The sequence below is a fragment of the Sceloporus undulatus genome, chromosome 3 (genome assembly GCF_019175285.1).
Source record: "Sceloporus undulatus isolate JIND9_A2432 ecotype Alabama chromosome 3, SceUnd_v1.1, whole genome shotgun sequence".
Taxonomy (NCBI): Eukaryota; Metazoa; Chordata; class Lepidosauria; order Squamata; family Phrynosomatidae; genus Sceloporus; species Sceloporus undulatus.
Window position 1 is genome coordinate 199,095,274 of NC_056524.1, and position 27,345 is coordinate 199,122,618.

A 27,345-nucleotide genomic window follows, 5' to 3' on the forward strand; every position below is an offset into this window, starting at 1 on the left:
ATCACGAGTACTTCCGTCTTCTCTGGATTCAGGCTGAGTCTGTTGTCCCTCATCCAACCCATTACCGACTCCAGACAGGCCATGAGAGGAGAGACGCCAACCCCGGTCACTGCATCAGTCAGAGACATAGAGAAGACTATTTGGGTGTCATCAGCGTACTGATAACCCCGTGCCCCATGTCTCCGGATGATCTCTCCCAGCGGTTTCATGTAAATGTTGAAAAGCATGGGAGACAGAATGGCTCCTTGAGGGACCCCAAATGTGAGGGCCCTCTTATCGGAGCACACGTCTCCCAGCTGCACCATCTGGAACCTCCCGGAGAGGTATGTGTAAAATGTGTTATATTCCAAAGGAGCATATTGTATATTTACTGGGCTCCTTCCATCTTTCACAGGGAAGTGGAAAGGAGACATAAAATCCTTGCACTTGAGATCATTGCTAAATTATATTACAAGTATCACTAGTTCTACAAATTGAATACAGGTTCTTAAATAAATCACAGAACCCCTGTTTGCTATATACTGAGCACAACTGACTTCCCACAAGGAAGCAAACTCGAGTGTTTTCAGAGTTTCCTACAGAGAAAGGAATTACAGTGAACCCAAACTTTTAAAATGAAAAGTGTGATTTAGTGATGGTAACATACACAGTAGTCATTTAAAATAAATAAAGTGTAACAGAGTGTGGTACTTGTATTTGTTAGTTATACAGCAGATATTCAACAAGATTAATGCTTAAAAAAATTCATTTAGACCATCCTGCCACCTTTGCTGCAAAAAATTATAATCCACAAAATATTCTCTTTTGTTTGCCAAGCTTTGAACTCTCTGTTGGAGAAAAACATGTGCTTCCTGATTGCACATTTTCCTTGGTCCTCCTTGTCAAGGTGTAACTGAAACCTTTCCTTTGACATTTTCTGCATTCTTCACAGTCAGTCAGTTCTTTAAACAGTGTGACCCAGACATAACATTAAAAACATGAAAAGCCACATCAGTTTTCCAAAACAGCTGGTATCAATTTTATGTCTCATTTTAACTATGCTTTCATTTACTCCAGGAGCTGAGTGATCAGGGAGGAGAAGCAATTGATAACTCTGAGATAAGATGGGTCATCACAGTGCCAGCTATTTGGAAACAACCTGCAAAGCAGTTTATGAGGCATGCCGCGTATAAGGTAAGATTATTATTGTGGTGTCAAATTGCAGGAGTGTGTGTTTTACAAACTCCTAACTTGCAAACCCTAATTAATGTTCCTTGGAAACTTAATAACCAAGCTATAACCAGCCATGGCTGTACCAGTGTCCTTTGGTTTTGGAGGTACCTCAGTTTGTTGCATAAAAATACTGTACCTGCTTAAAAATCACTGCTTGTAGTAGAACATAGTGGTGTATGTAAGTAGCAGATACTTTTAGTTGACTGGAATATTAACATAAGAGATAAAATAAGTTTATTGTTAAATTATCAGCTCATTAGGAGTTCATATTGGAGAAGACAATAAGTTATTTCATGCAAAACCTTTTATTCTGGGAAATCAGACATATATCTGTTCATGTTGAAGTCATAAGAATTAAAGTGATATTTCCAGATGTTTATGCTACTGTTCCCCTGCCTTATACTCAAAGGGAGAAGGGTACAAGTAACATCATCTTCTGCTAATCATCGTTCTGTCTATGGAGCTTATCCCATTAACAGAGAGGCCGGCTTACCTCTTCCGGCTTCAATTCTTGATCTGGGATGCCCCCGGATGTTATCATAGCTAAATTGCCACCGATCTAGCTATGATGCCACCACCCAGATGCATCCTGGGTTGAAGCCTTGCTCAGCCAGTCCTTTTTCAAAGCCGGGGAGCTCCGAAACTTAAAAAATAGCCGGTTGAGTGAGACTTCAACCCAGGATGCATCTGGGGCGGTGGCATCATCCAACTAGATAGGTGGGATTAGGTCTGATAACATACGTGGGCTCAGGGATGTAGCTAGGATTTAGTAGGGGGGGTCCGACTAAGTGCCACCATTATAATGGGGGGCTTGGGTGCAGCGGCACAGCAGCACACACATTCATTTTTCAATGGAAGGGGGGGGTCCGGACCCCAAGAACCCCCCCCCGCGCCCGACACGTACCGGTGGGCAGTCCCATCCTGGATCCCGAACTGAATGTGGAAGAGGTAAACTGGCTTATTTCTTCATCTGATAAGCTCCAAAGTTCTCACTTCCCTAACAGTGAAGCAGAATCTCCTGTGTCCTGTCATTTCAAGCTATCCAAATTAGAGTCCTGTCCCTTTAAGTTGTTCACCCTCTTCTTTAGCAAGGGACACTAAAGTATAGGAAAGCAAGAGGAAGGCCATATGAAGAGCCAGTTTGGAAGAAAACTAAGCAATTGGCAGTAGTGCCATTAACAGGATACCACAGCCTAATAACATGACTGATTCGTTTTTACCCCCAGACTCCATCAGGCTAATTTTACTCAAGGCTAATTTGTGAGGTTTAATACCTTTGCTGACTCCCCAAATGGGTGTTCTGTCTTTTTTAAGTGTCTGTAAGCTGTATCAAGCAGACAAATGTTAGTTTAGTTTGCCCCAAATCCCTGCAGAACTCACATTCTTGTTAGGGGAAAGGAGTGTATGTATGACAGTACAGTTTGCTACTATGATAGTAGCACTTTCTGTGATGAATACATACAGAGATAGAGAGGTTAACTTCCGTTATTATATTTACTTGAAGTACTTGATTTCTAGTGAATGGATTGACTGACTAAATAGGTAGAGGTGGCTATATTTCTGCAGAAAAAAAGTTGAATTCTGCAACGAGAAAACATGATTCTGTAGTCAGACTAAAGGTTTCTTCACACACTGCTCACTGGAAGACACAAAACGCATTGTTCTGTAAACATTTCGGGTGATATCTGTTTCTCTAGCTTCTGGAATCCTTGTGATCTCACTTCCATGATGTACAAAAGCCTACCAATGAGTAGAGATGTGAAAGCAAATCTAGCCCTGCCATAAGCAGAATGAGGCAACCACCCTCGGCATGAATGCTGGGTAGTATTCTTCATGAATTCTGCAGCTATTCCCTTCTGTAGGAGAATGGCACTGTATATGCTACTCAGATTTTCTGATCCCTGCAAATTGGCCTCCTTCCTCAGATATTTTAAATCCAAGTACCAACATAGTCAGTTTCTGCATGTAGACTAGAGTGGTGTCCACACAGGCCAGAATACTCCAGGAACAGTCTGGGCAGAGTATTCTGGACCCAGAGCTGCCCCTACATCCCCCCATTGCCTGGCACTCCTGGAGTGACAGTGGTGGTTGTTCACATGCCTGTCCCACTGTGCCACCTGCTACCATAGGTTGCTTCCTTTGAAGCCAAAAAAAGGTACCCAGCCTCAGTCTCATGGCTGGTTGCCTCATTCTGACCTCAGAGGGTGTGACTCATGGCAGCAGCAGCTGGCAGCACATGCAAACAGCTGTCCTTCATTGCTCTAGGGGGCTCTGGAAGAACCAGAGCAAAAGGTAACTTTTAAAAAACTGTTTTAAAGGGGGAGGGGGTATACAGTGGGTCCGGTGCTGAACTGGCCAGATATCATCTTCACAACTTGCACCAGAACTGGGGATTGGGCCCTGTGTTAGGCTTGATTGCCAGGATGATTGAGGGGAGGATGTGTTATTTGGCCCATGTGGACATGGCCTCATAGTGGGCACAGTGTCAGGTACCTCAGGCAGCAAAATGCCTTGCACCAGCCCTACATGTCAGCTTCCTTGCCTCAGGTCCCATGGATATGATGGGAACAGGACAGGATGTTTGAGCTTAGTCAGTGTGGTGTCAGAGCCTCAGCCCCTTTGACATGCATTCAAGTTCCCAAAAGATATGAGCCTGAGGTGATAGTGTTATGGGTGGGTGGGTGTCCTCCCTACATTTAGCCTTGTATGACCAAGCTGCATGGCTGTATAGATCTAGTACTGGATTGTTTTTTCATTAGGATTCCTAGAATAGCTTCCATCAACATAAATGATCTCCCAGTTACTCCATGTACAGTGTGCCCGCGTCATACGCAGTCATGCTATACGCGGGTTTGAGCATATGCTCAAACCTGTGGAGAGCCGTGTGGGAGTGCACAGGGAGCAAGGGGCAACGCATCCCATTGGAATGAATGGGGTGCGCGCCCATGGCACACGTGTGCCGCTGCACTGCTGTGCCACCGCCGCATGCACGGGCCCCATTCAAGTGAATGGGGCTCTAGCATACGCGCTATTTGGCTTACGCGGGGGGTGGGTGGGTCCGGAATGGATCCCCTGCGTAAGCCAAGGGTGCACAGTATACCATATCTACGAGGTTTAATGAGGATTATAATCCATTGTTAATTTAATGAGAACTTTGCTCTATAAAGCCAAACCAGATGCTACATAGGAGAAACTTTCCTGATGCCTACTTGCTCATTTGTTTCATTCACTGAAAAGCAGCTGTGCACGACTACAAGTCTTGAGTATAAGATCGCAGAAAAAGAGAGGTTTAGTTAATTCTTTCCTATGTTGGCCTTTTTTTCTTCTTAACAGTGAACCACTATCAAGATGTATTTCCACCTGTGGGTAGCAATATTACTACATATAGCATTTCACCCCATAAGTGGAAAACTACCTTAGGATTGATCTCTGAGAGGGAAAAAAATGTCATAAGGAAAATGGTTAAGTAGTCCTTTCTCCTCTCGCCTTCTTCAACTGGAAGCCTCACTGCTTTTCATTTAAAAGGGGAAAAATCATTCAAAGAATATTACAGGCTGGCTTTGCAAACTCTAGTTTGGCCCTGGCTGAACATGACACTGGATGTACTGAAAGCAGGATTAACGAAAGGATCATGAGACTACTCATATGACAGCTTAATCATTTGGACTGTAATTTTTACTAGGATAAATGATCTCCCATACTGACATTTTGGACTAGCATGGGTCACCAACATAGCATTGGCATATTGTGGCACAGGACTCTGTTGCATTGGCCTGTTACAGACTGCCAAAATAAAGCTGCTTCGGGTCTCTTTGGAGGTATGCTGTTTAAATGATGCATGGGTCCTAAGAGTCCGGAGGTCACGCCAAAGCCACACTCCATTCCTAAGCACTGGAGGGCAGCTTTGGTGCAGCTTCTGGATTCTTAGGACGCATGCATCATTTAAAGAGCATGCCTCCAAAGAGACCCGAAGCAGCTTTATTTTGGCAGTCTGTAACAGGCCATAGAATCAGCAGGTCTCTCAGCAGGCTGTCCTTTTGTCACTATGAAAAATGTAGTGCTAATGATGTGCAATTATAGATACTACCTGAAAAAGAGTTTATGTGTTTTTGAGAATGGGAAATGTAATGCCGTATATACTCATCTATAAGTCTAAAAATTTATGTCCAAAAATTTACCCCAAAATCCCAGGTCGACTTATTTACAGGGTAGTATGGTAATGTGATAACAGCTCTTTCAGATTTTCCCATGCAGTTTCTTTCTGTCCTGAGCCAAGCAGATAAAGTCCTTAGTGACTGATTGACTGCTGTTTGTTTAACAGTCCCTCTCTCACCCATGAGCTTCGCTGTGTCAGGAGTGAAGGCTGAAACACTTAAGCCTTGTATTGATTGCTGCTTCCTTCTTGCACCTTGCATACGCACACTGAAGGAGCCTCCATATTTTACACTCGACCTATCCCCAGGTCATGTCAAAATCCTTAATTTTGGCCCCAAAACTTGCCCTCAACTTATATGTCAGGTTGACTTATAGTCGAGTGTATATGGTAGTTCTAGACAATCCAGACAGAGGCTATGGTGTTTATCAGACGAGCTCTTAAAGAGGTACTATTCCAGTGTGACTCCTCTAGCAGCCTCCTGTTGCATGCTGGGATTGGCAGTTTTAAGGAGGGGTATTTAGAATTCTCAGGCAGAGAAGTTCAGCTCCTTAAAACTGCCAATCCCAGCATGCAACAGGAGGCTGCTAGAGGAGTCACACTGGAATAGTACCTCTTTAAGAGCATAGTGTGATAAACATATGAAAAGAAAGGGACCAGTTTATATATACACTGCGCCCTTGGCTTACGCGGGGGATCCGTTCTGGACCCCCCCCCCGTAAGCCAAATAGCGTATATGCTCGAGCCCATTCACTTGAATGGGGCTCATGCACGCGACAGAGTGGCGGCGCACGCAAGCCATGGGTGGGTGCCCCATTAATTCCAATGGGATGCACCGCCTCTTGCACCTCCCGGGCGGCTCTCCACAGGTTTGAGCGTATGCTCAAACCTGCGTATAGCGCACCTATGTATGACGCAGGTGCACTGTACTACATTTCATGCACTGGTGTTACCTATTCTCTTCTATGGCAGGAGAATATTTGGTTCATGGATAGTTCAGTTTTGTACAAGAGACTGGGAGGCCCCACACTCACAAGACTCTGTTATCATAGTCTGTTTGGTATTCTGGGAGCCCTGGTGGCGCAGTGGTTAAATGCTGGTACTGCAGCCATTCACAGCCACAAGGTTGTGAGTTCAAGCCCAGGGACTCCCAAGATCCATTCAGCCTTGCATCTTTCCACAGGTCACTAAAATGAGTATCCAGTTTGTTGGGGGCAATTAGCTTACATATTCTAAACTGCTTAGGGAGTGCTTAAGTGCACTCATAAGCGGTATAGAAATGTACTTGCTATTGCTATTTCTTTATAGATCCATATTTCATATTGCCTCATCACTCCACATGAGTTCTGGTTCAAAGTATATATAAGTAACACAAATGTGGTACAAATGAGGAAGAGAAGGTAGACACCCCATTTGTTAATCCTCCCACTGTCTGATTATTATCTTCCTCAGTATTTAGTAACTCCTAAATAAATTGACAAAATGTTGTTGGGCCTAGTTTTTGTTTTCGTTAAATGACTGATAGAAACGTATTGTAGATTTGTCAGTGTGTTTGCCGTGTTTAGATGTACATATCTTTTTTTAAAACCAAGATATCATATATTTGATTTCTGTAGTTAGTTAGAATTGCATAATCCACCAGCTGTGACAATGTAGTGCATGTTTTCTAAATGTCCATAAACCCTTAACATGCTGTTTAGACTCATTGTAATCCCTTGAAATATGTTGTACCTGTCTCTAATGTTGAGCAACATTTTTCTCAACAGTCTGTATTGTGGGATTGCTAATGCTAGTGCCAGAAGCAAATCACTTAAAGCTTCTCAAGGAAGGACACGGTTGTAGGTAAAGCTGAAACATTAGAGACTCATGTGTTATATTTGTTGTCGCTTGCTTGCTGTTTGTGTGCATGTGTACCTGTGGAATGGAAAACAACAGTGTCAAGAAAAATCAGCCAAATGGTATTCAAACATTCCTCATCTGTGGCACAATGGAGTTTTGTTGAATATTGCCTGTATCTGTGGATTTGGTTTTTGTCAGTTTTATTGCTCTGTGATTGTGTGTTTATTGACCAGATAGTTAATGTTTGAGGGAACATGAAGCTTTCAATTGAGAACTGTTAGCTTGAAGTGCGTTGGTGACTAAAAATGCCAATCCGGGACATGGAGGACTGATAGCAAAAACATTCTAGTAGTTTTTGCTTAGTATTGTTGCATTGTATTTCATTATAAACTGCCTTTTATGCCTCTTGAATGGGGAAAAAGTAGAAACAAAATGGTGGGGGACAAAACAAATTCTGATAATTGAAGATAGCAGCAAAAGAAGACAAAATATTTTGTGGGTTGATAAATAGGATTTCAGTAATATCAGTTGCCTGCTAACAGATGTAGACTCTAGCTAAAATGGAACCCCCGTAAATATATTTAAAATACTATGAATTCTACTCATATTCTCTCTCTGGCTTTGCTTCGCGAACGAAGATTCAGGAAGGACTCATCCCGCGCTTTGTACAAGTGCGTTGGTGACTAAAAAGGCCAATCCGGGACAAACAGGTCTGGTTGCAGAAAGCACAGCGGAAAGTCTCATTGGGTGATGTTTCTGGGTTGTGGTTCTTTCTGCGTTGTCTGCGTGCGTATTATGAGTTAGATTAAACTCATATTATGTGTTAAACACAGTTGAGGAAAAACCAAATATCACCTTATGAGTGAAAAAATGTCTTCAGCTGTAGTGAAAGAAGTTGGAACTGAAAGAGGACTAGAATCTATTTCAATGATGTAAGAAACAAAGCTTGACATGTCAACAATAATGACACTTCTTAACGTAAAGCAGATTTTCTGCCCATTCTTGCATGGGAGGGAGTTGAGCTTGATGGTCCTTGAAATCTCTTCCAACTCTGTGATTGTATTCTGTGAATCTAATTTAGTAGAAATATTGTGATACTTTGTTCCTGAGGTTATTTTTATTTGTTGGATTGGAAACAGTAGTACAACAAAGTTCTATGCAAGGATTTTACCACTAGTGTCTGTAAAGAGCAGCTGTTTGAGATATTTTCCAAGGTGTTAATACTGTACTCTCAGTAGTATTTTTGCTTTCATATGGAAACTGGTACCATCAAGATTTTGGGCTTCTTAAATTGTTTAAAAGGAAAAAAATCATGTGCTAATGCTTGTAGAATTTGAATAATGAATAATGGCTGTATTTACCTGAGAAATTTTAGCTAGTTTACATTTCTCAAGAAATGGGTGAAGAGACTCCTGTTATGATAGTTTTCATTTGTCTCTGTTCCTTTGTCAAAACTCTCAAGGAATTCTTGTAATTAAAACATTGGACACACAGAGCAATTGGTTTCCTTATTGCTAAGTTTGATACAAAACGATTATTGTGTGTGTTCTTAAAAGACGAAGAAGACTTTTAAACAAATTTCTGCTAGGAGTTGCCTTCATTGTCTGTGACATTGCCTCTTTCTTAAACTAATATTCAGATGTGGTAGAAAAGGATTAACACTGCAGTCCTCTGTGTATCTACTTCGAAATAAGTACCATTGTGTTTAGCAAGATGTACTCCACATATATGATTATAGCCATAATATTCTTGCTTCACTTCTTTAAGCTTTCTCTTTTTAAAAAGGCATTCTTTCAGCTCACATTTCACTGCAAATTCTTCAATCACAGCATGTGCACAGGTTGGAATTTCCACCACATGTAACTGGAAATCATAATGTTACAGAGGGGTCTGGAGTGTCAACTGACTCTTTTCTGAAGCAATGAAGGGATGAGGTTTGATCAAGCTAGTCAGGTATAGTCAAAGCAGATCATAAAACTTTTTTTAAAAAAATAGTATTTTATTAACATGTTATATTAAATTGTTACATCTTCTGACATATATACTTCATGTCAAGGGACTACCTTTACCGTTTATTCTACTGAGCTAGTGTAGGAAAAGTGGTTTGCATGTTCAAAACAAAACAGAATCTGATTTTGAAAATGCTACTTTTGGACTACAACTCTCAGTTTGGCCCAGACAGCATGGTAGAAATTGGTAAAAGGTAAAGATAAAGGCAGTCCCTTGACATGAATGTCTAGTTGTAACTGGCTGTAGGGGGCAGGGCTCATCTCCATTTCTAAGCCGAATAGCTAGCATTGTCCAAGGATTACTCCAGTGGTCATGTGGCCAGCATGACTGAACCAAACACTGATACCTTCCTACCAAAGTGGTACCTATCTAGCTACTTGCATTTGCCTGCTTTCAAACTGTTAGATTGGAAGAAATTGGGACTAGTGATGGGAGCTCACCTCATCAGGCGGCACTCGGGCCTCGAACTGCCAACCTTCCAGTTTTACAATACGTAATCAGAACTGGAGTCTTAACCACTAGGGAATTTATTGCATGCACTTTTCAGCCTGATCTGGGTACGGGATGGGATTGGGCTGGAATGGGGGGAAACCGGTTTTATTGCACACAGAATTGCTGCTGCACTGCCACCCGACCATCACCCATCACTCAGCCGTGCTCTGGCAGCCCATTTTGGTACTACTGAAAGCTCCATGGTACCAAAATCGCTGGATGTTAGCGCATACCTATTTATATTAAATTTTGGAGTGTGTGTGGAATTCACTTTGACCCCAAGTTGATCTCCTAGGGGCACCCCCATTTCTCTAAAGCAGAGATGTCATGTAGGCAGCTTGCAAAGGAGGGGGTAGGAGCCCTAGAGATAATCCCCACAGGAAGTTTGGGAGTTGCTAGACAAGAAAAACCATCTCTTCCAAAAACCAGTACAACACAGGTTGTTTGTTTTCAGCCTCACACCTAATGGCTCAGCGATTAAGTCAATGGCCATCTATTCTTCTGTTTGCCTTCCTTGATTGTGTTCAGATCCAGCACCTTGGCTCAGTCCATTCTTCACCTCGGTATAACAAAAGCCCAGGTCTTCATACCCTTTGTCTTGTCTGAAGTTAAGCCATCAAATTCATAGCTAGGGGCTACAAATTGTCTATATAAGCCTCAATCTAAACACACTGGTGTACTACCTTCAGAATGCAGCCTGGCTTCCTGTCAGACCGAACTCTAATTTAGCTCCCTCGGCCATTTCCCCCCATGTTTCGGCGGCCATGTCAAATCATCATCCACATCTGGTTCCCGGAGAAGCCTTTGGAAGTAAGTATCTCTCATAGATTTGCCTCTCTCAGCTCTCTCCCGATTTCCCTCCTTTACTTTCATTGAGAATTGTGTGTGTGTGTGTGAATGTGTGTGCCCCTTTTGCTGTGTGTTTGTTTTCCCCCTTTTAATAAATATTTGGACTTAATTGGAGCAGTCCGTCTCAGCGTTGTCTCTCAAGGGATTCTTGTGGACCTCTTGTAGACGCCATGGGACCTGGTCTCGCGAGAGTGTTGTTAGAACCCTACCTCTCAGCAATTGAGCTAAATTCAGAAATTCCCCTAATAAGATCCTTCCTAACATGGGAGAAGCGTGGATGGGGGACGGGTGATGGTCAGGTGGTGGCGCAGCAGCAATTTTGTGTGCAATAAACCCCCCCCCCCGTTCCAGCTCAATCCCGTCCTTTGCCCAGATTGGGCTGAAAAGTGCATGCAATAAACTCCTAAGTCACCACATCCCAGGTAGAAATTGATAGGTCCCTTTATAAATTTAAATTCTAAGGTTCAATATTTGAATCATGCTGGCGGGTTCATTCATTGGCTAAACAGAAACGATTAGGTAGAACAGTGACTTAAAGTCTTGCCTCATGTTTTGGCTTCTACAAAGGCCTAGAGACTTAAGGTATATCTATACTAGGTACTGAGATATTTTGTGTCCCATTAATTACCATAGATCCCTCTGAAAGACTTCTAAAATCTGTATTTTAATGTAATTAAGATTCTCTGCTGGAGAGTTCTGGCCCACTCTGAACTACAATCTCCAAGATACCCTGAGTGAAGATTTTTATTATTATTATTAAAAATGAACTGATTAATCCTCTCTTCATTTATTCCCTCTCTTTTCAGCATACTTTGGTACTTTCTTAGTAACTCACAAAACTGTACGTTCCAGGAAACATTAGGCAACTTGTATAACTGCATAATACATGGGCCTTTGCTCTCTTTTTATATGAAATATGGAGATCCCAGGCAGCTAAGTGTGTAAAAAGGCATCAGTTGACATGGCTAGAATTAAAATGTAACTCAGCCAATTAGGTATTCTGGCAATTGAAACTTGTATTCTTTTTCTTTTCTCATTTATTTTTCCCTACTGCTCATTCAGCCTTTCCATCTCCTCATTCTTCCCTTCCCAAATCAGACAGCAAGCATTCACATTCACAGTGTGTGAGGACTATGTAGCCACACTACATAGTGGTGTCAAACTGTATTTTTTCTACAGTGTAGATGCACCACCAAAAACCAGTTCCAATCGTTTTGACCAAAACTCAAAGCACTTATTCCTGAGGAGCCTGGTGACTCAGTGTCACTCAATGACTACAGGCAGATTTTAACTGATTAAAATTAATTAGTCCATTAAAAATAAAATAACACTGAGATACACACCTTCAAGGGCTCCATATGAATTCAAAGTTTCAGATGTTTGGCTTTGGAGGTAGGTACATTGGAGACAGAAAGACCAGCACATACACAGATTTTCCTTATTATATATAGATGAAACAGAGCAAAGTGTTCAAATATTTGTATTTGTTCATTCATTCTCCCTGATGTTGTCTGTACTCTTTAATGCATATAGGACAGGAAATACAAAACAATAGAGACAGCATTAAGGATACAGCCTCCTAAAAATAACTGAAGGTATATTTATATAACTGAAGTTATATTTAGCAAGGGTCACTTAGAAATAAACAAACCAATGGATTGTGTGACCTAGGATATGTGCATGTATATCCTTGTCAGGTTTTGGAACAGACTGGAATTTGTTTTTCTAATTTGCCAAGCAGTTTTGTATTGTTACCCACCTCGATACAATACAGGGAGAGGCGGGATACAAATAATAATAATAATAATAATAATTATTATTATTATTATTATTATTATTATTATTATTATTAGTGCAGACTGCTAGACTTTTAGTCCAGTCCTGACTCCCTCATTATTGTGCCTTTCTTTCTGGCAATTAAACTGGATTGTTGTTTTAAAAAGCTTCTAGTATGGGCAATGTTTATTTGTTTAGATATGTTTTTAAAATGGTTGTTGTTGTTTTCCTAATCTGTTTTATGATTACATTTGTTTTATTCTTTTCCTCCTTAAACTCCATTTTTGTTGGGGGAAATCAATTTATAAATCTAAGCCAGGTTTAAGTAGCTGGCCCCATGTTTTTAACATGTCCAGTGCTCCTGGTATAGGTTTACAAACATTTTTCCCTCTGTACCATTACAACTTCTTTTCTTGTGAATGCCACTAAGAGGATTTTCAGTGGTAAGCAAACTTTTGCTTTTTGATTGAGAAGAATGGAGGGGTGGTGGTAAAGATATATTTGGATTATTGTCATTAAAACCTGGCAGCTAGGCCTGGCCCAAGACATTTTGCTGCCTGAGACAGATCAGCAAATAGCATGCAATTCTCATCCAATGCAATCTATGTAATACTCCAAACCAGACAAATTGTGATACACAATGCATAAAATTTCATAAACTGTTCTTCTTAGCCCTGGCAGTAAAAATATACAGCTGGCCCTCCATATCCATGGATTCTTTATCCACAGATTCAAGAATCCAGGACTTGTAAATATTAAATATACTCCAACGGCAAACCTTGGTTTTGCCATTTTATATAAGGGACACCATTTTACTATGCCATTGTATTTAATGGAACTTGAGCAGCCACAGATATAGTTATCCATGCAGAACAGTGTTTCAGTGCCAAGGAGAACTGGAGAAAGAATTATGGAGAAATACTGATTCTGCTGGCAAAAGTAGTGGACTCCAGCAGAGATCAGTGTTAGATCATTGCCTGTGATCACTATATCTTTGATTAACATAAATATATTCTGGTTTCTGTCTGCAGATATACCTCTCCTTTTCAAAGACATAGGATGGTTTTGTTACAGGATTCTTAGTGGCCTCCGCAGGAGGAGGAGGAGGTTGGCTGCATCTTCACTGCAGAAATTATTCAGTTTGACATAGCTTTAACTGCCATGGAATTCTGGAATTTATAATCTGTTGTGGTATCAGAACTCTTTGACAGAGAGGACTCCATATCTCACAAAACTACAGAACCCAGAATTTCAAAGCATTGAGCCTTGACAGTTAAATGTGAAACTGCATTATTGTAAAACTGCATTATTTCTGCAGTGAAGATGCAACCTATGATTTCTTACCTGCCTCTATATGGACTGAAGCAGGGAACAACAGATTAAAATACAACAACATAATGCAATTAACAACGCAAACACCAATTAAAAATATATAGTCATTTAAAAGAGCATTAACATTGGGTAAAAAAGCAAACATATTAAAAACAAACAATTCATTATTTAAAAAAACTCATAATTTAAAAACCATCTAGATAGGCCTGCCACAAGAGATTGGTCTTTAATGCTGGTTTAAAGTCAGAAGCTTATTGCATGCATGTTAATTCAGTTTACCTCTATCTGGTTTAAAATTTAATTCGGGCGGCATCCTGATGTTATCAGACGGTTTTTACCACTGAATTTGCCACCCAAATACAATCCGGGTCCATCCCTGCTTCCACAACTGCTCCTCCCGGCTCTTTTTGGATCTGGGAGTTTTCGAGTTAAGAAAATGGCTGCGGAGTGGCTCTGGAAGCGAGGATGGACCCGGGCTGTATTTTGTCAGCAAATTTGGTGGTAAAAACCATCTGATAACGTCAGGATGCCACCCGATTTAAATTTTAAACCACAGAGAGGTAAGCTGAAATAACATGCATGTAAAAAGCCTCTCAGACAGCATATCCAACTTTCAAATCTCTTCCAGCAGGTCATTCTGCAATTTTAGGAATAGCTGATGTAGCGGGTTTTTTATTACTAATAATAAAAACTACAACAGCATTTTAGAGGGTGACCAAAGAATATGATATCTGCAACTGGCATAGTATGGTTATTATCAGTTTGTTGTTAATTCCTACCATGGAAAGACTGAAAGATCTGGAACAAAGGCAAGTGGTAATTTAAAGCTGTAGTCCCTCATTGTCATACCTCAGTTTTCCCCCTGCAGAATATCAAAAGCAGTGGGAATTAGACTACATTAGCAGCATTAGAGAAAATGGAGGAAATCACTTAATTGTCACTTGTTGGTAGTGGTAGATTGTTGTCAGTGAATGGATTGGTGTTATTACTGCCAGTTCTCATGGATGTAACTTTCATGGTGATACTTTCACTTCTAGGTACTCCTTACCACATAAGCACTAATGTCTGTTATGAAGCTATAATGTGGTATAGGATTGCAACATTTTGAAGGCATAATTAATTAAGGAGGCTTAATTGATCATGGTGTTAAAATGCATGGCACTAGAAATATGTGCTAACAAATTTCAATTTACACCTACTAATTGCTGCAGTTATGTTCGCACAAATAGACAAATGTGCCAGACTAATGGAATACTGACTTTAGTCCTGCATTTGTGTATGTGGCCTAGCTAACTGGTAATAGCTGAGGTATTTAAGTAGAGAAGGAGGCACTGTTCTGTCAAGTAAATAACCACAAACATTTTTGAGCAGTGTTGCAAAAATATGACCTCTGAAATAGAAAGGATCATAAAAATCAAACGAACTATCAAATGTTGATGCTGCCTATGAAAACTGTATTTGTTAGATTGACAAACCTGCACTTTGCAGAATAAAATAAAATTTCTCACTTAACGGTTATTACTATGATTTCATCCACAATACTATGATTTCATCCATTGCACCAGTCTCTCTGTGTGTGTACTTACAGCAACTAGGTTTTGGAAGAAACTAAAGCCACATTGCTGTTGTGGAAGAAGAGAAAATATGTTGAGATGAGCAATGTCTCTATCGCTTTCAAGGCCTCTATCTACCAATGTCATCAATGAGAGACTTTCTCAAATGTTTTGTATTTCCAAGGTCAAACCATGATCAGCTAAAATGTTATAACAGTGAATGCTTTTGCCCAGCAAAAGTTCAAGTTTTCTTTCTGCTGATTATTTTAATCTATTGTGCTTGGTACGTAGCACCCTCCCCCAAACAGAATAAATCCCAAACATGCAGTAGCAATTTCTAGGGTTTTTGATCAGTAAAAAAGGTGGCTATGGGGCTCGACAGATCACCCCAAAAGGGCAGGCTGGAGCCGCTCGTTTTTTACTCCAGATGGAGGCTGCAGCAAGCAAATGCCACAGCCTCCATCAGGACTAAAAAACCCTGCTGAAAATGGGTTCTTTTTAGTCTGTGCAGCGGGTGCCATGAGTGCACCAATGGCACTCAATGTTTAGATGCTGTGCTGCACTTGCATCATCATGGCGGCCTCATGTGGATGGGGCCGAGCCATATTGGTGCCACCGGCATGCGGTAGGCCTCGGGAGCATGCGGTCACTCTGCACTTCCAAGCCCTAAAATCGGCCCCAGACCGCCGCTTTCCAGTAGTCTGTACCGGGCCTATGTTCACATGATGAGCACAAAAGGTCAGTGTTTTAGAACTCACAGTTATAAAATTATGATATGATGAATTTTCCCTCCCAGTTTTATCAGAAATATTTTTCCATGCAGTGATCCCCAACCTCCATTGTTCCTATAAATGTTGCTGGGTAATAATGGAACTGTAGATTTAGAAGAGCTTGGAATTGGTTTTTTTAAATAGGTGCCAGTCTCCTTCACTCCTTGATTTTACTCCTTGATTTTGGTCTGTGCAAAATCTGTTCAGTGCATGACCTCCACCACTATACCACTTGGCTTTGTCCCCATCTGCATGAACTTTTTGATATGGGTCTCAGGTAGGGTTGACAGGTGGAATAAGGGACAGGGCTCCTGTAGTTTTAATATATGTAAAAGTGGGAATGAGAAGCAATGCCTGCTGAAATCCCCTCTTTTATACAGTTATTATTTCATCTGAGAACCCTGGTCTCATGTTGCAGGCTGAAATCCAAACAGAGCAGGTTGTAGTGTACATAGTCATACCTGCTGGGGTGTTCTAGAAGCTGGCAGTTCCAGGTCATTTCCAGTTCTTCACACACTGAAAATCATCAGTCTAAATGGGTGAGAAATGTAATTTCAGACACATGGTCCATTGTTGAACAAACTAACAGAAATAAATGTCAGAGAAGAACAGATGAATTTTTCTACACAAGATGAATTTGTTTTCAGCTTGGAACTGATGAGCTGTCAAATCAATATCCATGTTGATGCAGAAATAATTTCTAACAAGGGCTAAACATCAACGTGATTATGCATTACTAATTAAGCAAACAGGATTTGCTTCTGCATTGAATGGTTTGTTCCAAAAAGGATGGTTGTGAGGTCTCAAAATCTTTCTTTTTCAATAATTCCATTGAGTCACTCTGTTCTTATGGGAATATGGACCTATGGAGGAAGCTAGTATCATGGCCCTTCCCCAGTTGCCACATCACCTACCTGTCCAACCATAATTATCTGTGTTCAGGCTGATGGAGAGATGTGTCTATATGTGTACTATGCTCCCTGCAGGATTTATAACCATGAAGTTCTAAATTATACATGGCACCCCTTGCTTTATATCTTCAGTGCCCAATTCATTGGCAGTGATGGGTGAGACTAAAAGGGGAAGTGATGGAGATGGAGCCAGTAAGTACGATGCTTCCTGCTCCTTGTACATCCATAACTGCATAAGGGGACAATGGGAATTTAGATAAATGCAGGCTTTTAAATAGGAAAGATCTTGTTCTGTTGGATGAAGTTTCCACTGATACACCAAAGCAAGGTCATGCAGAGGAAAGAAGAGAGTAAGCCAGTTTTTTGTTTTGTTTTTGGCTTTAAGGAGGTTGGCCTTCTTCTGAGACACCCACAAGAGCTAGTACCAGAGATGAAACATTACAGAAGTGGGATGCAGAGAAGTAAAAGCAATAAGTAGCTTGCAGCTTCTCCAGAATGTATTGTGCTGAAGTGTAAAGAAGTAGTTTCTCTTGAAGAGTTTCTGCTAAAAATTGCTTTCTAATACAGACCATGTTTTGCTGGTGAACATTCACACACACAGCAGATGTGGGGATCAGCCTGAACGGCATAGAAAAGAACACTGTGCTCAACCCTACATTCAGTCCTGTCACTCATGTTTCCCATATTTTATCACAGAAGCTATGGTCCTCCAGTTGTTGGGACTGCAACTTCCACCACTGTCTATCATCATTGACTATTCTAGCTAAGGTAGATGGAAATGGCAAATGCATCATCTGCAGGACCACTCATTACCCTCTCCTGCTTTAGGGGTTAATACTGTACTAAAATGCAATAGGAAAAGAGGAAGACCACACTACAGCTGGATTGATCCAATGAAGAAAGCCATGGAAATGATTTACAAGGCCTGAGCAGGGTAGCTGGTGACCAGACATTTTAGTCTCTGATTCATAGGATTGCCATAACTTGAAGTCGATTTGATGGCAAATAACAACAACAAACTAAACTACTAAACTGGAACCACAGAAAGCTCCCATGTGCATATGCCAGCCTATTTCTTTGCACCCTATTTTTTGCTCCATCTTTCTACTGCAATGTATTGTTCAGATCATATAATACAACTTTCAAATTACCTCCACCAACACTGTGGTTTTAAGTGTTTTTACATGATTGCATGGTGCTTCTTTATGTTCTTCTGTGTTTGTAACACATCATGTTGAAGGATATTGGTTGGAGCCCATGATATATGGACACAGTTGTATTGCAGCTGATGGCCAAGACAGCTGAATGCCCGCTAGCCTCATATGGGAACTGGAAGCTGTTGTAGCTATGTCAGCACTAATTTATACTGGAGTGACATCTCTGGCTAAAGATCTGGGTGTTGGGCTAGGATCCATATTCTCATGAAAGTGTCATATGTATTTGCGCTATTTTATTCCTTCTTAAATTGAATTAAACCACTTTAACAGTACTATAATTTAAAATGTATAATAATAATAATAATAATAAAATTTTATTTATATACCGCCCTTCTAAAAAATCAGGGCGGTGAGCAACAAGGAGTAACAATACAATTATACAACCAAGATAAAATACATTAAAAGCAGTACGATAAAAACAATAAAATAACAATAACAAGTCGGCAAGACAATGGGGCAAGATAATGGGGGGGAGAATTACTGGTCAGGGTAAGCTTGTTCAAATAAGTGGGTTTTTAACCCCTTCCTGAATTGAGGTAGGGAGGTGGCTGAGCGGAGCTCATAGGGCAGCGCGTTCCAGAGGTTGGGGGCAGAGATGGAGAAAGCCCTCCTAGAGGTGGAGTTGTATTTCACCTCTGGAACTCTTAACAATAGCTGCCCTGAAGATCGAAGTGTGCGGGGCGGATTGTACGGGGAGAGGCGGTCCTCCAGGTACCCTGGGCCCAAGCCATTTAGGGCTTTATAGGTAATTACCAACACCTTGTATTGCGCCCGGAAGCGAATAGGCATGTATGCAAATCATGCTATGTTTCTGTCTCTTCATATAAGATTTATTTCTTACACAGCTTATGGCTGTACTCCAGTTAGTGACATATGCAAATGCAATGTGACATTATGCCTGCATATGTCCTTATCTTGTTGTTATGGATGGAAGTATCCAGGACATCCTCCGCACTGACCCCCTGCTCATACAACCTACCTCTTTGCTGCCGTTTAATGGTCAGGAGAGAGCTGAAGGGTAGCATTGGCTGTGTTCCTGTAGTGAGAAAAAGCACTGCCTTGGATCTTCTGGTGCTCCAGAGGTCTGGAAAGATTATGTCTTTGTGCATTTGGCTGCAGGAAAGCAGCTGAATGCTGCCTGGCCTCTCCTTGCCTTCCCTTGCTAATAAAGGCCATGTGGGAGTACCCAGACAACAGGGAGGGTGGTTGTGCTTTCAGGGATATGGGATGTGAAGTTACTCCACCAGTGCAATACAAGATCTCAATGATGATCTGTGTGCCAGAAAATCATGTGTACATTTCATATACTTGGGCACTGTGATGCTTAAGCTATAGTCCTACAAACACTTGGGAGAAAATCCCATTCCACTTGGTTTACTTCTGAGTAGAAAGGGGCAGTATTAAACAACTCACTTCATTGGTTCCCAAACTTTGGTCCTTCAATTATGTTGGATTCCAACTTCCAGACTCCAACTGACTGTTAGCCAAGCTGGTTGGGCTTTCTGGGTGTTGAAGTCCAAAACATTTGGCTGTCCAACATTTGGGAACCATTGGGTTAAAGCTTTTAGTAAACTAAAGAGACATTTTGGTTAATTGAAAGTCATTTTAAATTTTAAAAAAAAGACCCATTTTTAACGTAGATGCTTATTAAAACTGGAGATGGCAAGTGCAGTTTAAAAAGAAACATTCCCCCTTCTTTCAGACACAAGAATGTTTCTGCTAACATGATATCTGGTTATGGTAGCAACAAGGAACCTTTGGCCCTCTAAGTTTTGTACTGTGTCTCCTACAATGGTGCACCATTGTCCATGTTGACATGGAGAACCAAAAGTTTTCACCACAGTCTAGGGCATGATTCTGGTGGCACATACTGCATCCCCTTTGCTGAACAGGTTTAGGTCTAATCAGTGCCTGAATAGGAGACTGCCTAGAAACTGTTACGTACACCTTTGAGTTTTTGAGGGAAGACTGGTATAATATAAATGTCCTAAAAGATAAAGTGGCATGTGCACATCGCTGAAAAACACCAAACAAAATATTGGGGGCCGGGGGGGGGGGGTTAAATCTTTATTCTCAGTATATTCTGAGGCCACTGAAAATGTCCACTATCCTTTTGTGGAAACCCTGCAATCCAGAAAGCTCCTTCAGTTGTCCACAATGACAATTTGCCCCAGTCAAAGCTTCTAAGTCCCACAAGAGCAATAAAGAGTTTTGAATTTCAATCTCCCAGGTACCGACCTTCCACCCCATTTTATTCCTGGTTCAGTGAACTAGATGGGGTACAGACAGCAGAAAAGGGGCAGTCCTCAGCCGCCACTTTTCTCGACAGGTTGGAGGCAGGGCAGCCTCACTGACAGCCCCTGTGGCTCCAACCCAGCACTTTTCTGGGCCACGGGGAAGCGGCAAAATGCTGCTTCCCCGTGGCCTGGAAAGGGGTATCCATGGGGCTTCATGCCCCATGGACAACTCAGTAGGGGCAGCCCATTTCTCCCTGGCTTCATTCCTGCGGCAGTCTAGTTGCCGCAGGAACAAGGTGCCCTCCCAGAAGGAGCTCTGCTTCGGAACTGCTTCTCGCGCCGCAAATAAGGCGCCCTAAGCACCCTCCAGCAGCGTGATGATGTCAGGCGCACCCTGGTCCATTTGAACGCAGGGCAGGTGTGATGACATCATTGCATGCTGCATATGGACGGCGCCATGTCAAGATGGCACCCTCCATACGTAGTAGGGCTGTGGAGTGTGTGGTTGCTGCGTGCTCCCCAGCCTTACTTTTGGCCCCAGCACGGTGTTTCCATGCCATCTGTACTGGGTCCTAGTTTCCAAACCTGGATCCACAATTATTATGGAACTACAGCTCCAAAATATCTGAGCATTGGCACTGGTTGTTGGGTTTCAGACCCTCTGAGAGCAAAATGCCTTTGCCTGAATGATATATGGCAAACAAGTGTAGGCAAAATAATAAATCTGAAAAACAAAATATGTGTACTTTGGTGCCAAGACCACACTAGGAATACTTTACAGCCTCTTTCATCCTCTCTTGAATACAATGGAAACTAAACAGGTTAGACAAAAATTCTTGATGTTCCAAGGATTGAAATTTTGTTCTTAACAAGGATATGATCCAGTATGAATTAAGCATATTTAAGCCAAATGATTTCAGGTCACATAACTGAGATTTAAATGGCTTGAGTGGCTTGAGTTTTTGGCTTAAATGGTCCCCAAGTATGTAGTCCTTGTTTTGTAATTTAAATTTTTGAAAGTACTCTAAGCTGGCAGGCAAGCCAGGAAGTTCTGTTCTTATTCAGAAGACTAGCATATATTTTAGCAGCCCAGACAAATGTTCCAATTGCACTGGACAGCAAGAGAACAGATCTAGATGACATGATTTGGCACCACATAATATCTATATACCATCTTTAGTATTTGTAATCATATAGGATCATAATGTTAGAAAAGACTGGAAGGGGTAAAAATTAACAAATGAACCACAAATACAGTCTGGGAATATAGTTGTATTTCATGCTAAGGCAGAAAAGCCAGAGCTTATTGGTCTGTCTTTTGGGGAACCTGGCATCGCTTTTGAAGCTTAGAAAGTATATAATTTACTTTTAAGTACATATTCATTTATTTTGATATGTCATATGCACCTTCATCAATATATTCAGTAGGGAAAGTGCATGTATCTCTCCCATTTATAAATCAGTGGAACAAAATAGATCTCTCAGCGTCAACCACTTTACTTAGCATTTTGATAACAAGGGTAATAAAAAGCAAAATAGATATATAACTCAGCATTAATAAAACCACCATGAGGGCAAGCAAAAATCAAAGCTGTTTGTTCAATTGATATTCCATTTTCTTCTTCCTGCCCACAATCTTATTTATGATTCTCTTTTTGCAGGCTGGAATGGCTTCCCCTGAGAATCCTGAACAGCTGATAATTTCCTTGGAACCAGAGGCAGCTTCAATCTACTGCAGGAAACTCCGCCTTCATCAGATGATAGACCTAAGCAGCAAAGGACCCGTCAATGGTTATAATCCAAGTGAGACTATTGGCACTGGCTTTACACCAGGTACAAGACAGCTTGTCATGCTTTCATTTAGTGCCTAGCCATTTTTTGTAAGTACCCTCTCCTTTTCTTCTCAAAATCATTTTCAGCAAGATGTCTTCAAAACACTGACACCAGTTTACTGTAAGTAATAGAATAACCAAAAGAATAACCAATAAACCAGTGTCTGCTGTATGATTGTCATCGTCAACATCATCATCAATATTATTATTTCTCCAAAACTGCTACTCAGTGAGGTTTACACAAATGAAAGATAAGCAGATAATTAAATACAGATCACAATTATCCTTTTTTTGTTTTGTTTTCATTGGGTTTTTAAAAGTATGATTACAAAGAAAGATAGAATACATAACATATTATGAGAATGGGCTAGGTATATAAATTAATATAAGCTGACCATATTTCTTTAAAAAAACATTTTCTTGAAGCTGGCATCTACCATGAAGACCTAAAATAGTGAGATCTAACAATAGAAAAAAGTATCTCTTTCCAGCCTTGGAGTACATGCTTTTTGGCAACAGTGGGAGCATACAGGATCTAACTATATTGACCACTAGTTAAATTCTGTGTCTCAGGGATAGTTTTTAAAAAACATTTTTGTCTACAAATTATTTTCCAATAAAAAAAATTCATAATATTGCAATATAGCCAACCAAAACAGTCAACTTGTTTTTCAAAAACAAGTCATGCCAGACTAATCTGATCCTTTTTTGACAGCGTTACAGGATTGATAGTTGAAGGGAATGCTATGGATGCGGCATATCTTGGTTTCAGTAAGGCTTTTGACAACGTTCCCCCATGATATTCTTGCAAAAAAGCTAGTAAAATGTGTCCTAGACAGTGCTACTGTTAGGTCGATTTGTAATTGGCTGGCTTCTCTTCATCTTGGAAGGAGGTAACCAGTGAAGTGCCACAGGGATATGTACAGGATGATCTAACTCTGAATTTCATTCCATTCTGATTTCATTAACAATAATTATCCTTTTGTTTATACAATGAGACTACACTGGCCAGAATACTCCAGGTGGCTCCAGGAGTATTCTGGCCCTGGAGCTACCTGGATTCACCTGTTCTCACTCCATAGTAATGCATGGTGGCTGTTTCAATTTCAGTCATCATCTCATTAGCGACTAGGATTCTACTCTCTACCTATACCTTTATCTTTATACTACTCTACCAGGTGTTTCACATCTGTGTTGTGCACTCACTTTGTAGTAATCGGTGCAAGAATCCTGAGGAAATCCACAAATTCAAATTCTTTAAATATCCCTTTTTGCTGCTGAAATGAAATGTGTACACTTTTTTTGCAGTTTGCAGTTGGCCTTACAGAGGCCAACATAATTAAATGAGAAAATTCTGAGAAGTGTATTGAAAACTGTTTTGACAAACCAAATATAGTCATTATTATACACTATACTATATTTTCCTGGGTTTTTTAGCTCTCCAGACTGCTTTTTCCGCCCAGTAGAACAGACTGAGCATAATCCCATTCACATAAGCAGAGCTTCACAGAAGACTGTTTTGATGAAATGTGACAATTACTTCATATTCCCTTGAATGTGTCGTCACTTGCTCTCTATACCCCATTACCCTGTTATTTCTAGTTTCAGATGTGTGGCATGATTTCATACTCATTTGCTTATGAAATATATTTAAAACACAGTACTATTTTACTTAGACATAACTGTCGTTGACTTGAGTGAGGCTTATTCCAAAGTGAGTGAGTAAAGAATTGCAGCCTTTGGATAATTACAGATTGTATGTGTGGTCTCTTACTCAACATCTTCTTTGCAAATCCATATGGAACATTTTATATATGTACTGTATTAAGCATTGCAAGATGTAATTGTTATTCTTATACATGTTTGTTTGTGTAAGCATGATAAGGCAATCCCATCCTTCAAAGAAACCTCTGTAACAAATAGATTCCATATGTATAGCTGTGTAGAATAACAATGAAAATAAATCAAGTACCTCAAGGTCAAGATTTATTTGAATCCATAGTTAAAGATTTGTCAAGGAGATAATCAGCAGGAGGCTAATTTTCAGGAACCCATCTAGTCTTTTAAAGCATTAATCTTGGGGAGACAGACTGTAGCTCAGTGGTAGAGTGCATGTTTGTTTGTTTTCTCTGCCGAAGTTCCCAGCTTCACTTTCTGGCATTTGTAGTTAAAAGGATCAAATTACATGGAATGAAGAGGAGGAAAACCTCTCAGCTCTTGAGTTCTCAGAAAGCTTCTGCTAGAGCTAAGAGGAGAAATTGTCTGACCCAGTCAGCTTCCTATATATCCAAGTTCTCTGTGAAATAAATAACCCACCGTATCATCCTAAAATATTTATTTCAGGATCACAAATCCAGTGCTACTCCTTAATACAAATTTATTTTGGTCAACTTTAGATTCTCTGCCAACTGTGCCCTCTGCTGGCAAGAAAGGCATATTATCTGACTCTAATGCAGCTCTCATTTTGTTCATATAATATTACAGTAAATGTTGTCAGTAACTAGCAGAGCTCTTTTTAGTATTAGGGCTACAGCTTAACAAAAGGTTGGCTAGTCAACCTTCCATCTTCTTGCACTTACTTCCTGCTGCCTAAATATTCTGTTTGTTCATGAGTTCTGATAGCTATTCTCTCTCCTTCACCCAATAGCTAAAGAACACATTCGACGTAACCGGCAGAGCCGCACCTTTTTAGTTGAAAATGTCATAGGAGAGATCTGGTCCGAGTTGGAAGAAGGTAATGTCCTGTCCTTTGCTCCAGCTGGTTTCTATTTTTCCAGGACTAGTGCCTTCCCTGCTCTATTGCTCTGTCCTTTGAAGACAGTTAGAGCAGCTGTAGCCTAAAGGCACTTTTCTATCCCGCTGCTTTGATGGCCTTAGGATCCAGAAGATCACCTGCTTCTAACAAATGAAACAAACAAGCCAAAAATCCAAAACCATCCACAAAACAAAATTAGAAAGAGTTATTGAGCAATTTGCTTCTAAGAAATGTGGATAAATCTTTTGAGGCAGTCTGACAAATACATGTACAAACAGAATTCTTTCTCTACTTGCCTAAACTCTTCTTCCTTCTTGCCATCTATTACCTGTTGTCTTTCCTAAATGTTGCCACTGATTTTTATATTCTTGCAATGCATTGTAAGTAGGGCTCCCTTTGAAAGTGGATCAGACACATAGCTGATCCAGAACAGGGCAAGAAGATTGTTCATAGGCACTGGCTGAAACAACAATATTATAGTTTTTGTGGGTTTTCCGGGCTATGTGGCCATGTTCTAGAAGAGTTTATTCCTGATGTATCGCCGGCATCACCTTCAGAGAATGCTGGCATTGAAGATAGTGTGGTGTGTGTGTGTATATTACACACACACACACACACACACACACACACACACTGTGTGATTTGCAATGGCTTCCAGCATTTCTAGAGGCCATTCAAAGTATTGGTAGTAACTTTTCATGCTCTAAGGCTCTTGGGCAAAGGATATCCTCTTGCTGTATAATCTTACCTGGCTCTTGATAATGTAACCAGAGGATGTTCTGCTTAAACAGCTGAAGTGGGTGGCTACTGGGATGAAATCTACATGAGGATTGGTGTCTTCCATCTCATGGGGCAGCAAATCTGTTTCACTTTTCAGTCTACACATTAAAAAAGCAGCCATTAAGGACAAAAAGCACTCAGAAAGATGGTCAAGTGCCATTTACTATTTTGCTTTCATCCAGGAACAACTTATTGGCAGAGCTGTTCTTCCAAAAAATACAAGCACAGCATGTTCCAGAAAAAGGAAATTTAAAACTCATAAATCCATTTGTCTTTATTCAGCTTAGATGTAAATAGCCTTATGAAGTCACTTTGTTTTCTTTTAAAAATACATGTAATGTAATAATCCATTCTGTTGGTCTCATAGTTGCTATATTCAGATGTTTGCATTTAATGCTGTTATTGAAGATTTTGATACCTGGCTACATCATTGCTAAAATGTCCTCCAAACATCCCTAAAAGGTGGGGGAAGTGCCTGTGTCTGAAAGCCAGGCACGCTTTCTGAATCATCATGGAAACATGGCTCCCTCTTTTGTATCCCTGAAACATTCCTGGGATAGGATTTCCTATGAACGCAAAGTTTGCATTCATAGGAAACCCACTCCCCTTGTGACGATTCAGGGATGCTAGGGAGAGCAACATTTCCATGACAATTCAGGCTTTCTGACATAGGCGCTTCACCCACCTTTTAGAGACGTTTGGAGGATGTTTTAGCAGCAATGGAGCCAGGTATAAAAATTCTATCACACGTGGTTTGGAGCGTCGCTTAAACGTCATCAAAATGGGGCGGAAGCATTACAGTGTGATCATGCCTGGCACTTCTAAACTGAAATGGAAGCATTATCGTCATGGAATCATCAGCGGAGAAGCCCTTTTCTTATTAATGGATTAATCCGTTAATAAGAAAAGGGCTGCTTCCCTGACGATTCCATGAAGTTTCCGTGATGATAACACTTCTGTTTCAGTTTAGATGCACGAGGCATGATCACACCATGATGCAGCCGCCCCATTTTGATGACGTTTGGACAATGATGGCGCCGCATGTGATAATCTCCATAGTTACACATTTTCTCTCTTTTATCAGTCTTTTCCCATTCTTCTGTAGACAGCAACTTAGCATGTATAATTAAAGATACCTATAGCAATCAGGTAGAAATGTTGAAATAACACTATCTATGAAGAACCATTTTGCTTTACTCTTGTATCAACAGGTGACCGTTACATAGTTGTTGACAGTGGAGGAGGAACAGTTGATGTGACAGTCCATCAGATCAGATTACCTGAAGGACACCTCAAGGAACTCTACAAGGCAACTGGTAGAGCTGCATTCCTGATTCTTTACCAACTTCAGGCTATTTTAATAGTGGAAAAATTCATGATATGTTTGGTGCTCTATTCTGGATTTGTTGTTGCCTTTTATCATTTGTTGTTGTTGTATGTACCTTTAAGTCATTTCTGACTTATGGCAACCCTAAGGTTATTCTATCACAGGGGTTTCTTGGTAAAATTTGTTCAGATTATTTGCCCGCCCCTCACCTTCCTATGATGCATGATCTACCCAAGATGGATTTTCCATGACCATACTACAACAATAATAATACTTTCCTTGAACTCCCATTTAACACTA

The 27,345-nt window shown here is 40.7% G+C and overlaps 1 protein-coding gene across 1 annotated transcript in view; it reads left to right on the forward strand.

Moving 5' to 3' along the window:
• Positions 1-27,345, forward strand: part of HSPA12A (heat shock protein family A (Hsp70) member 12A) — a 72,080-nt gene that overhangs the window by 34,581 nt on the left and 10,154 nt on the right. Inside the window, 4 exon segments of the mRNA XM_042460511.1 lie at positions 1,057-1,173; positions 22,013-22,184; positions 24,831-24,917; positions 26,930-27,034. Coding sequence (XP_042316445.1) covers positions 1,057-1,173; positions 22,013-22,184; positions 24,831-24,917; positions 26,930-27,034 — 481 coding nt within the window.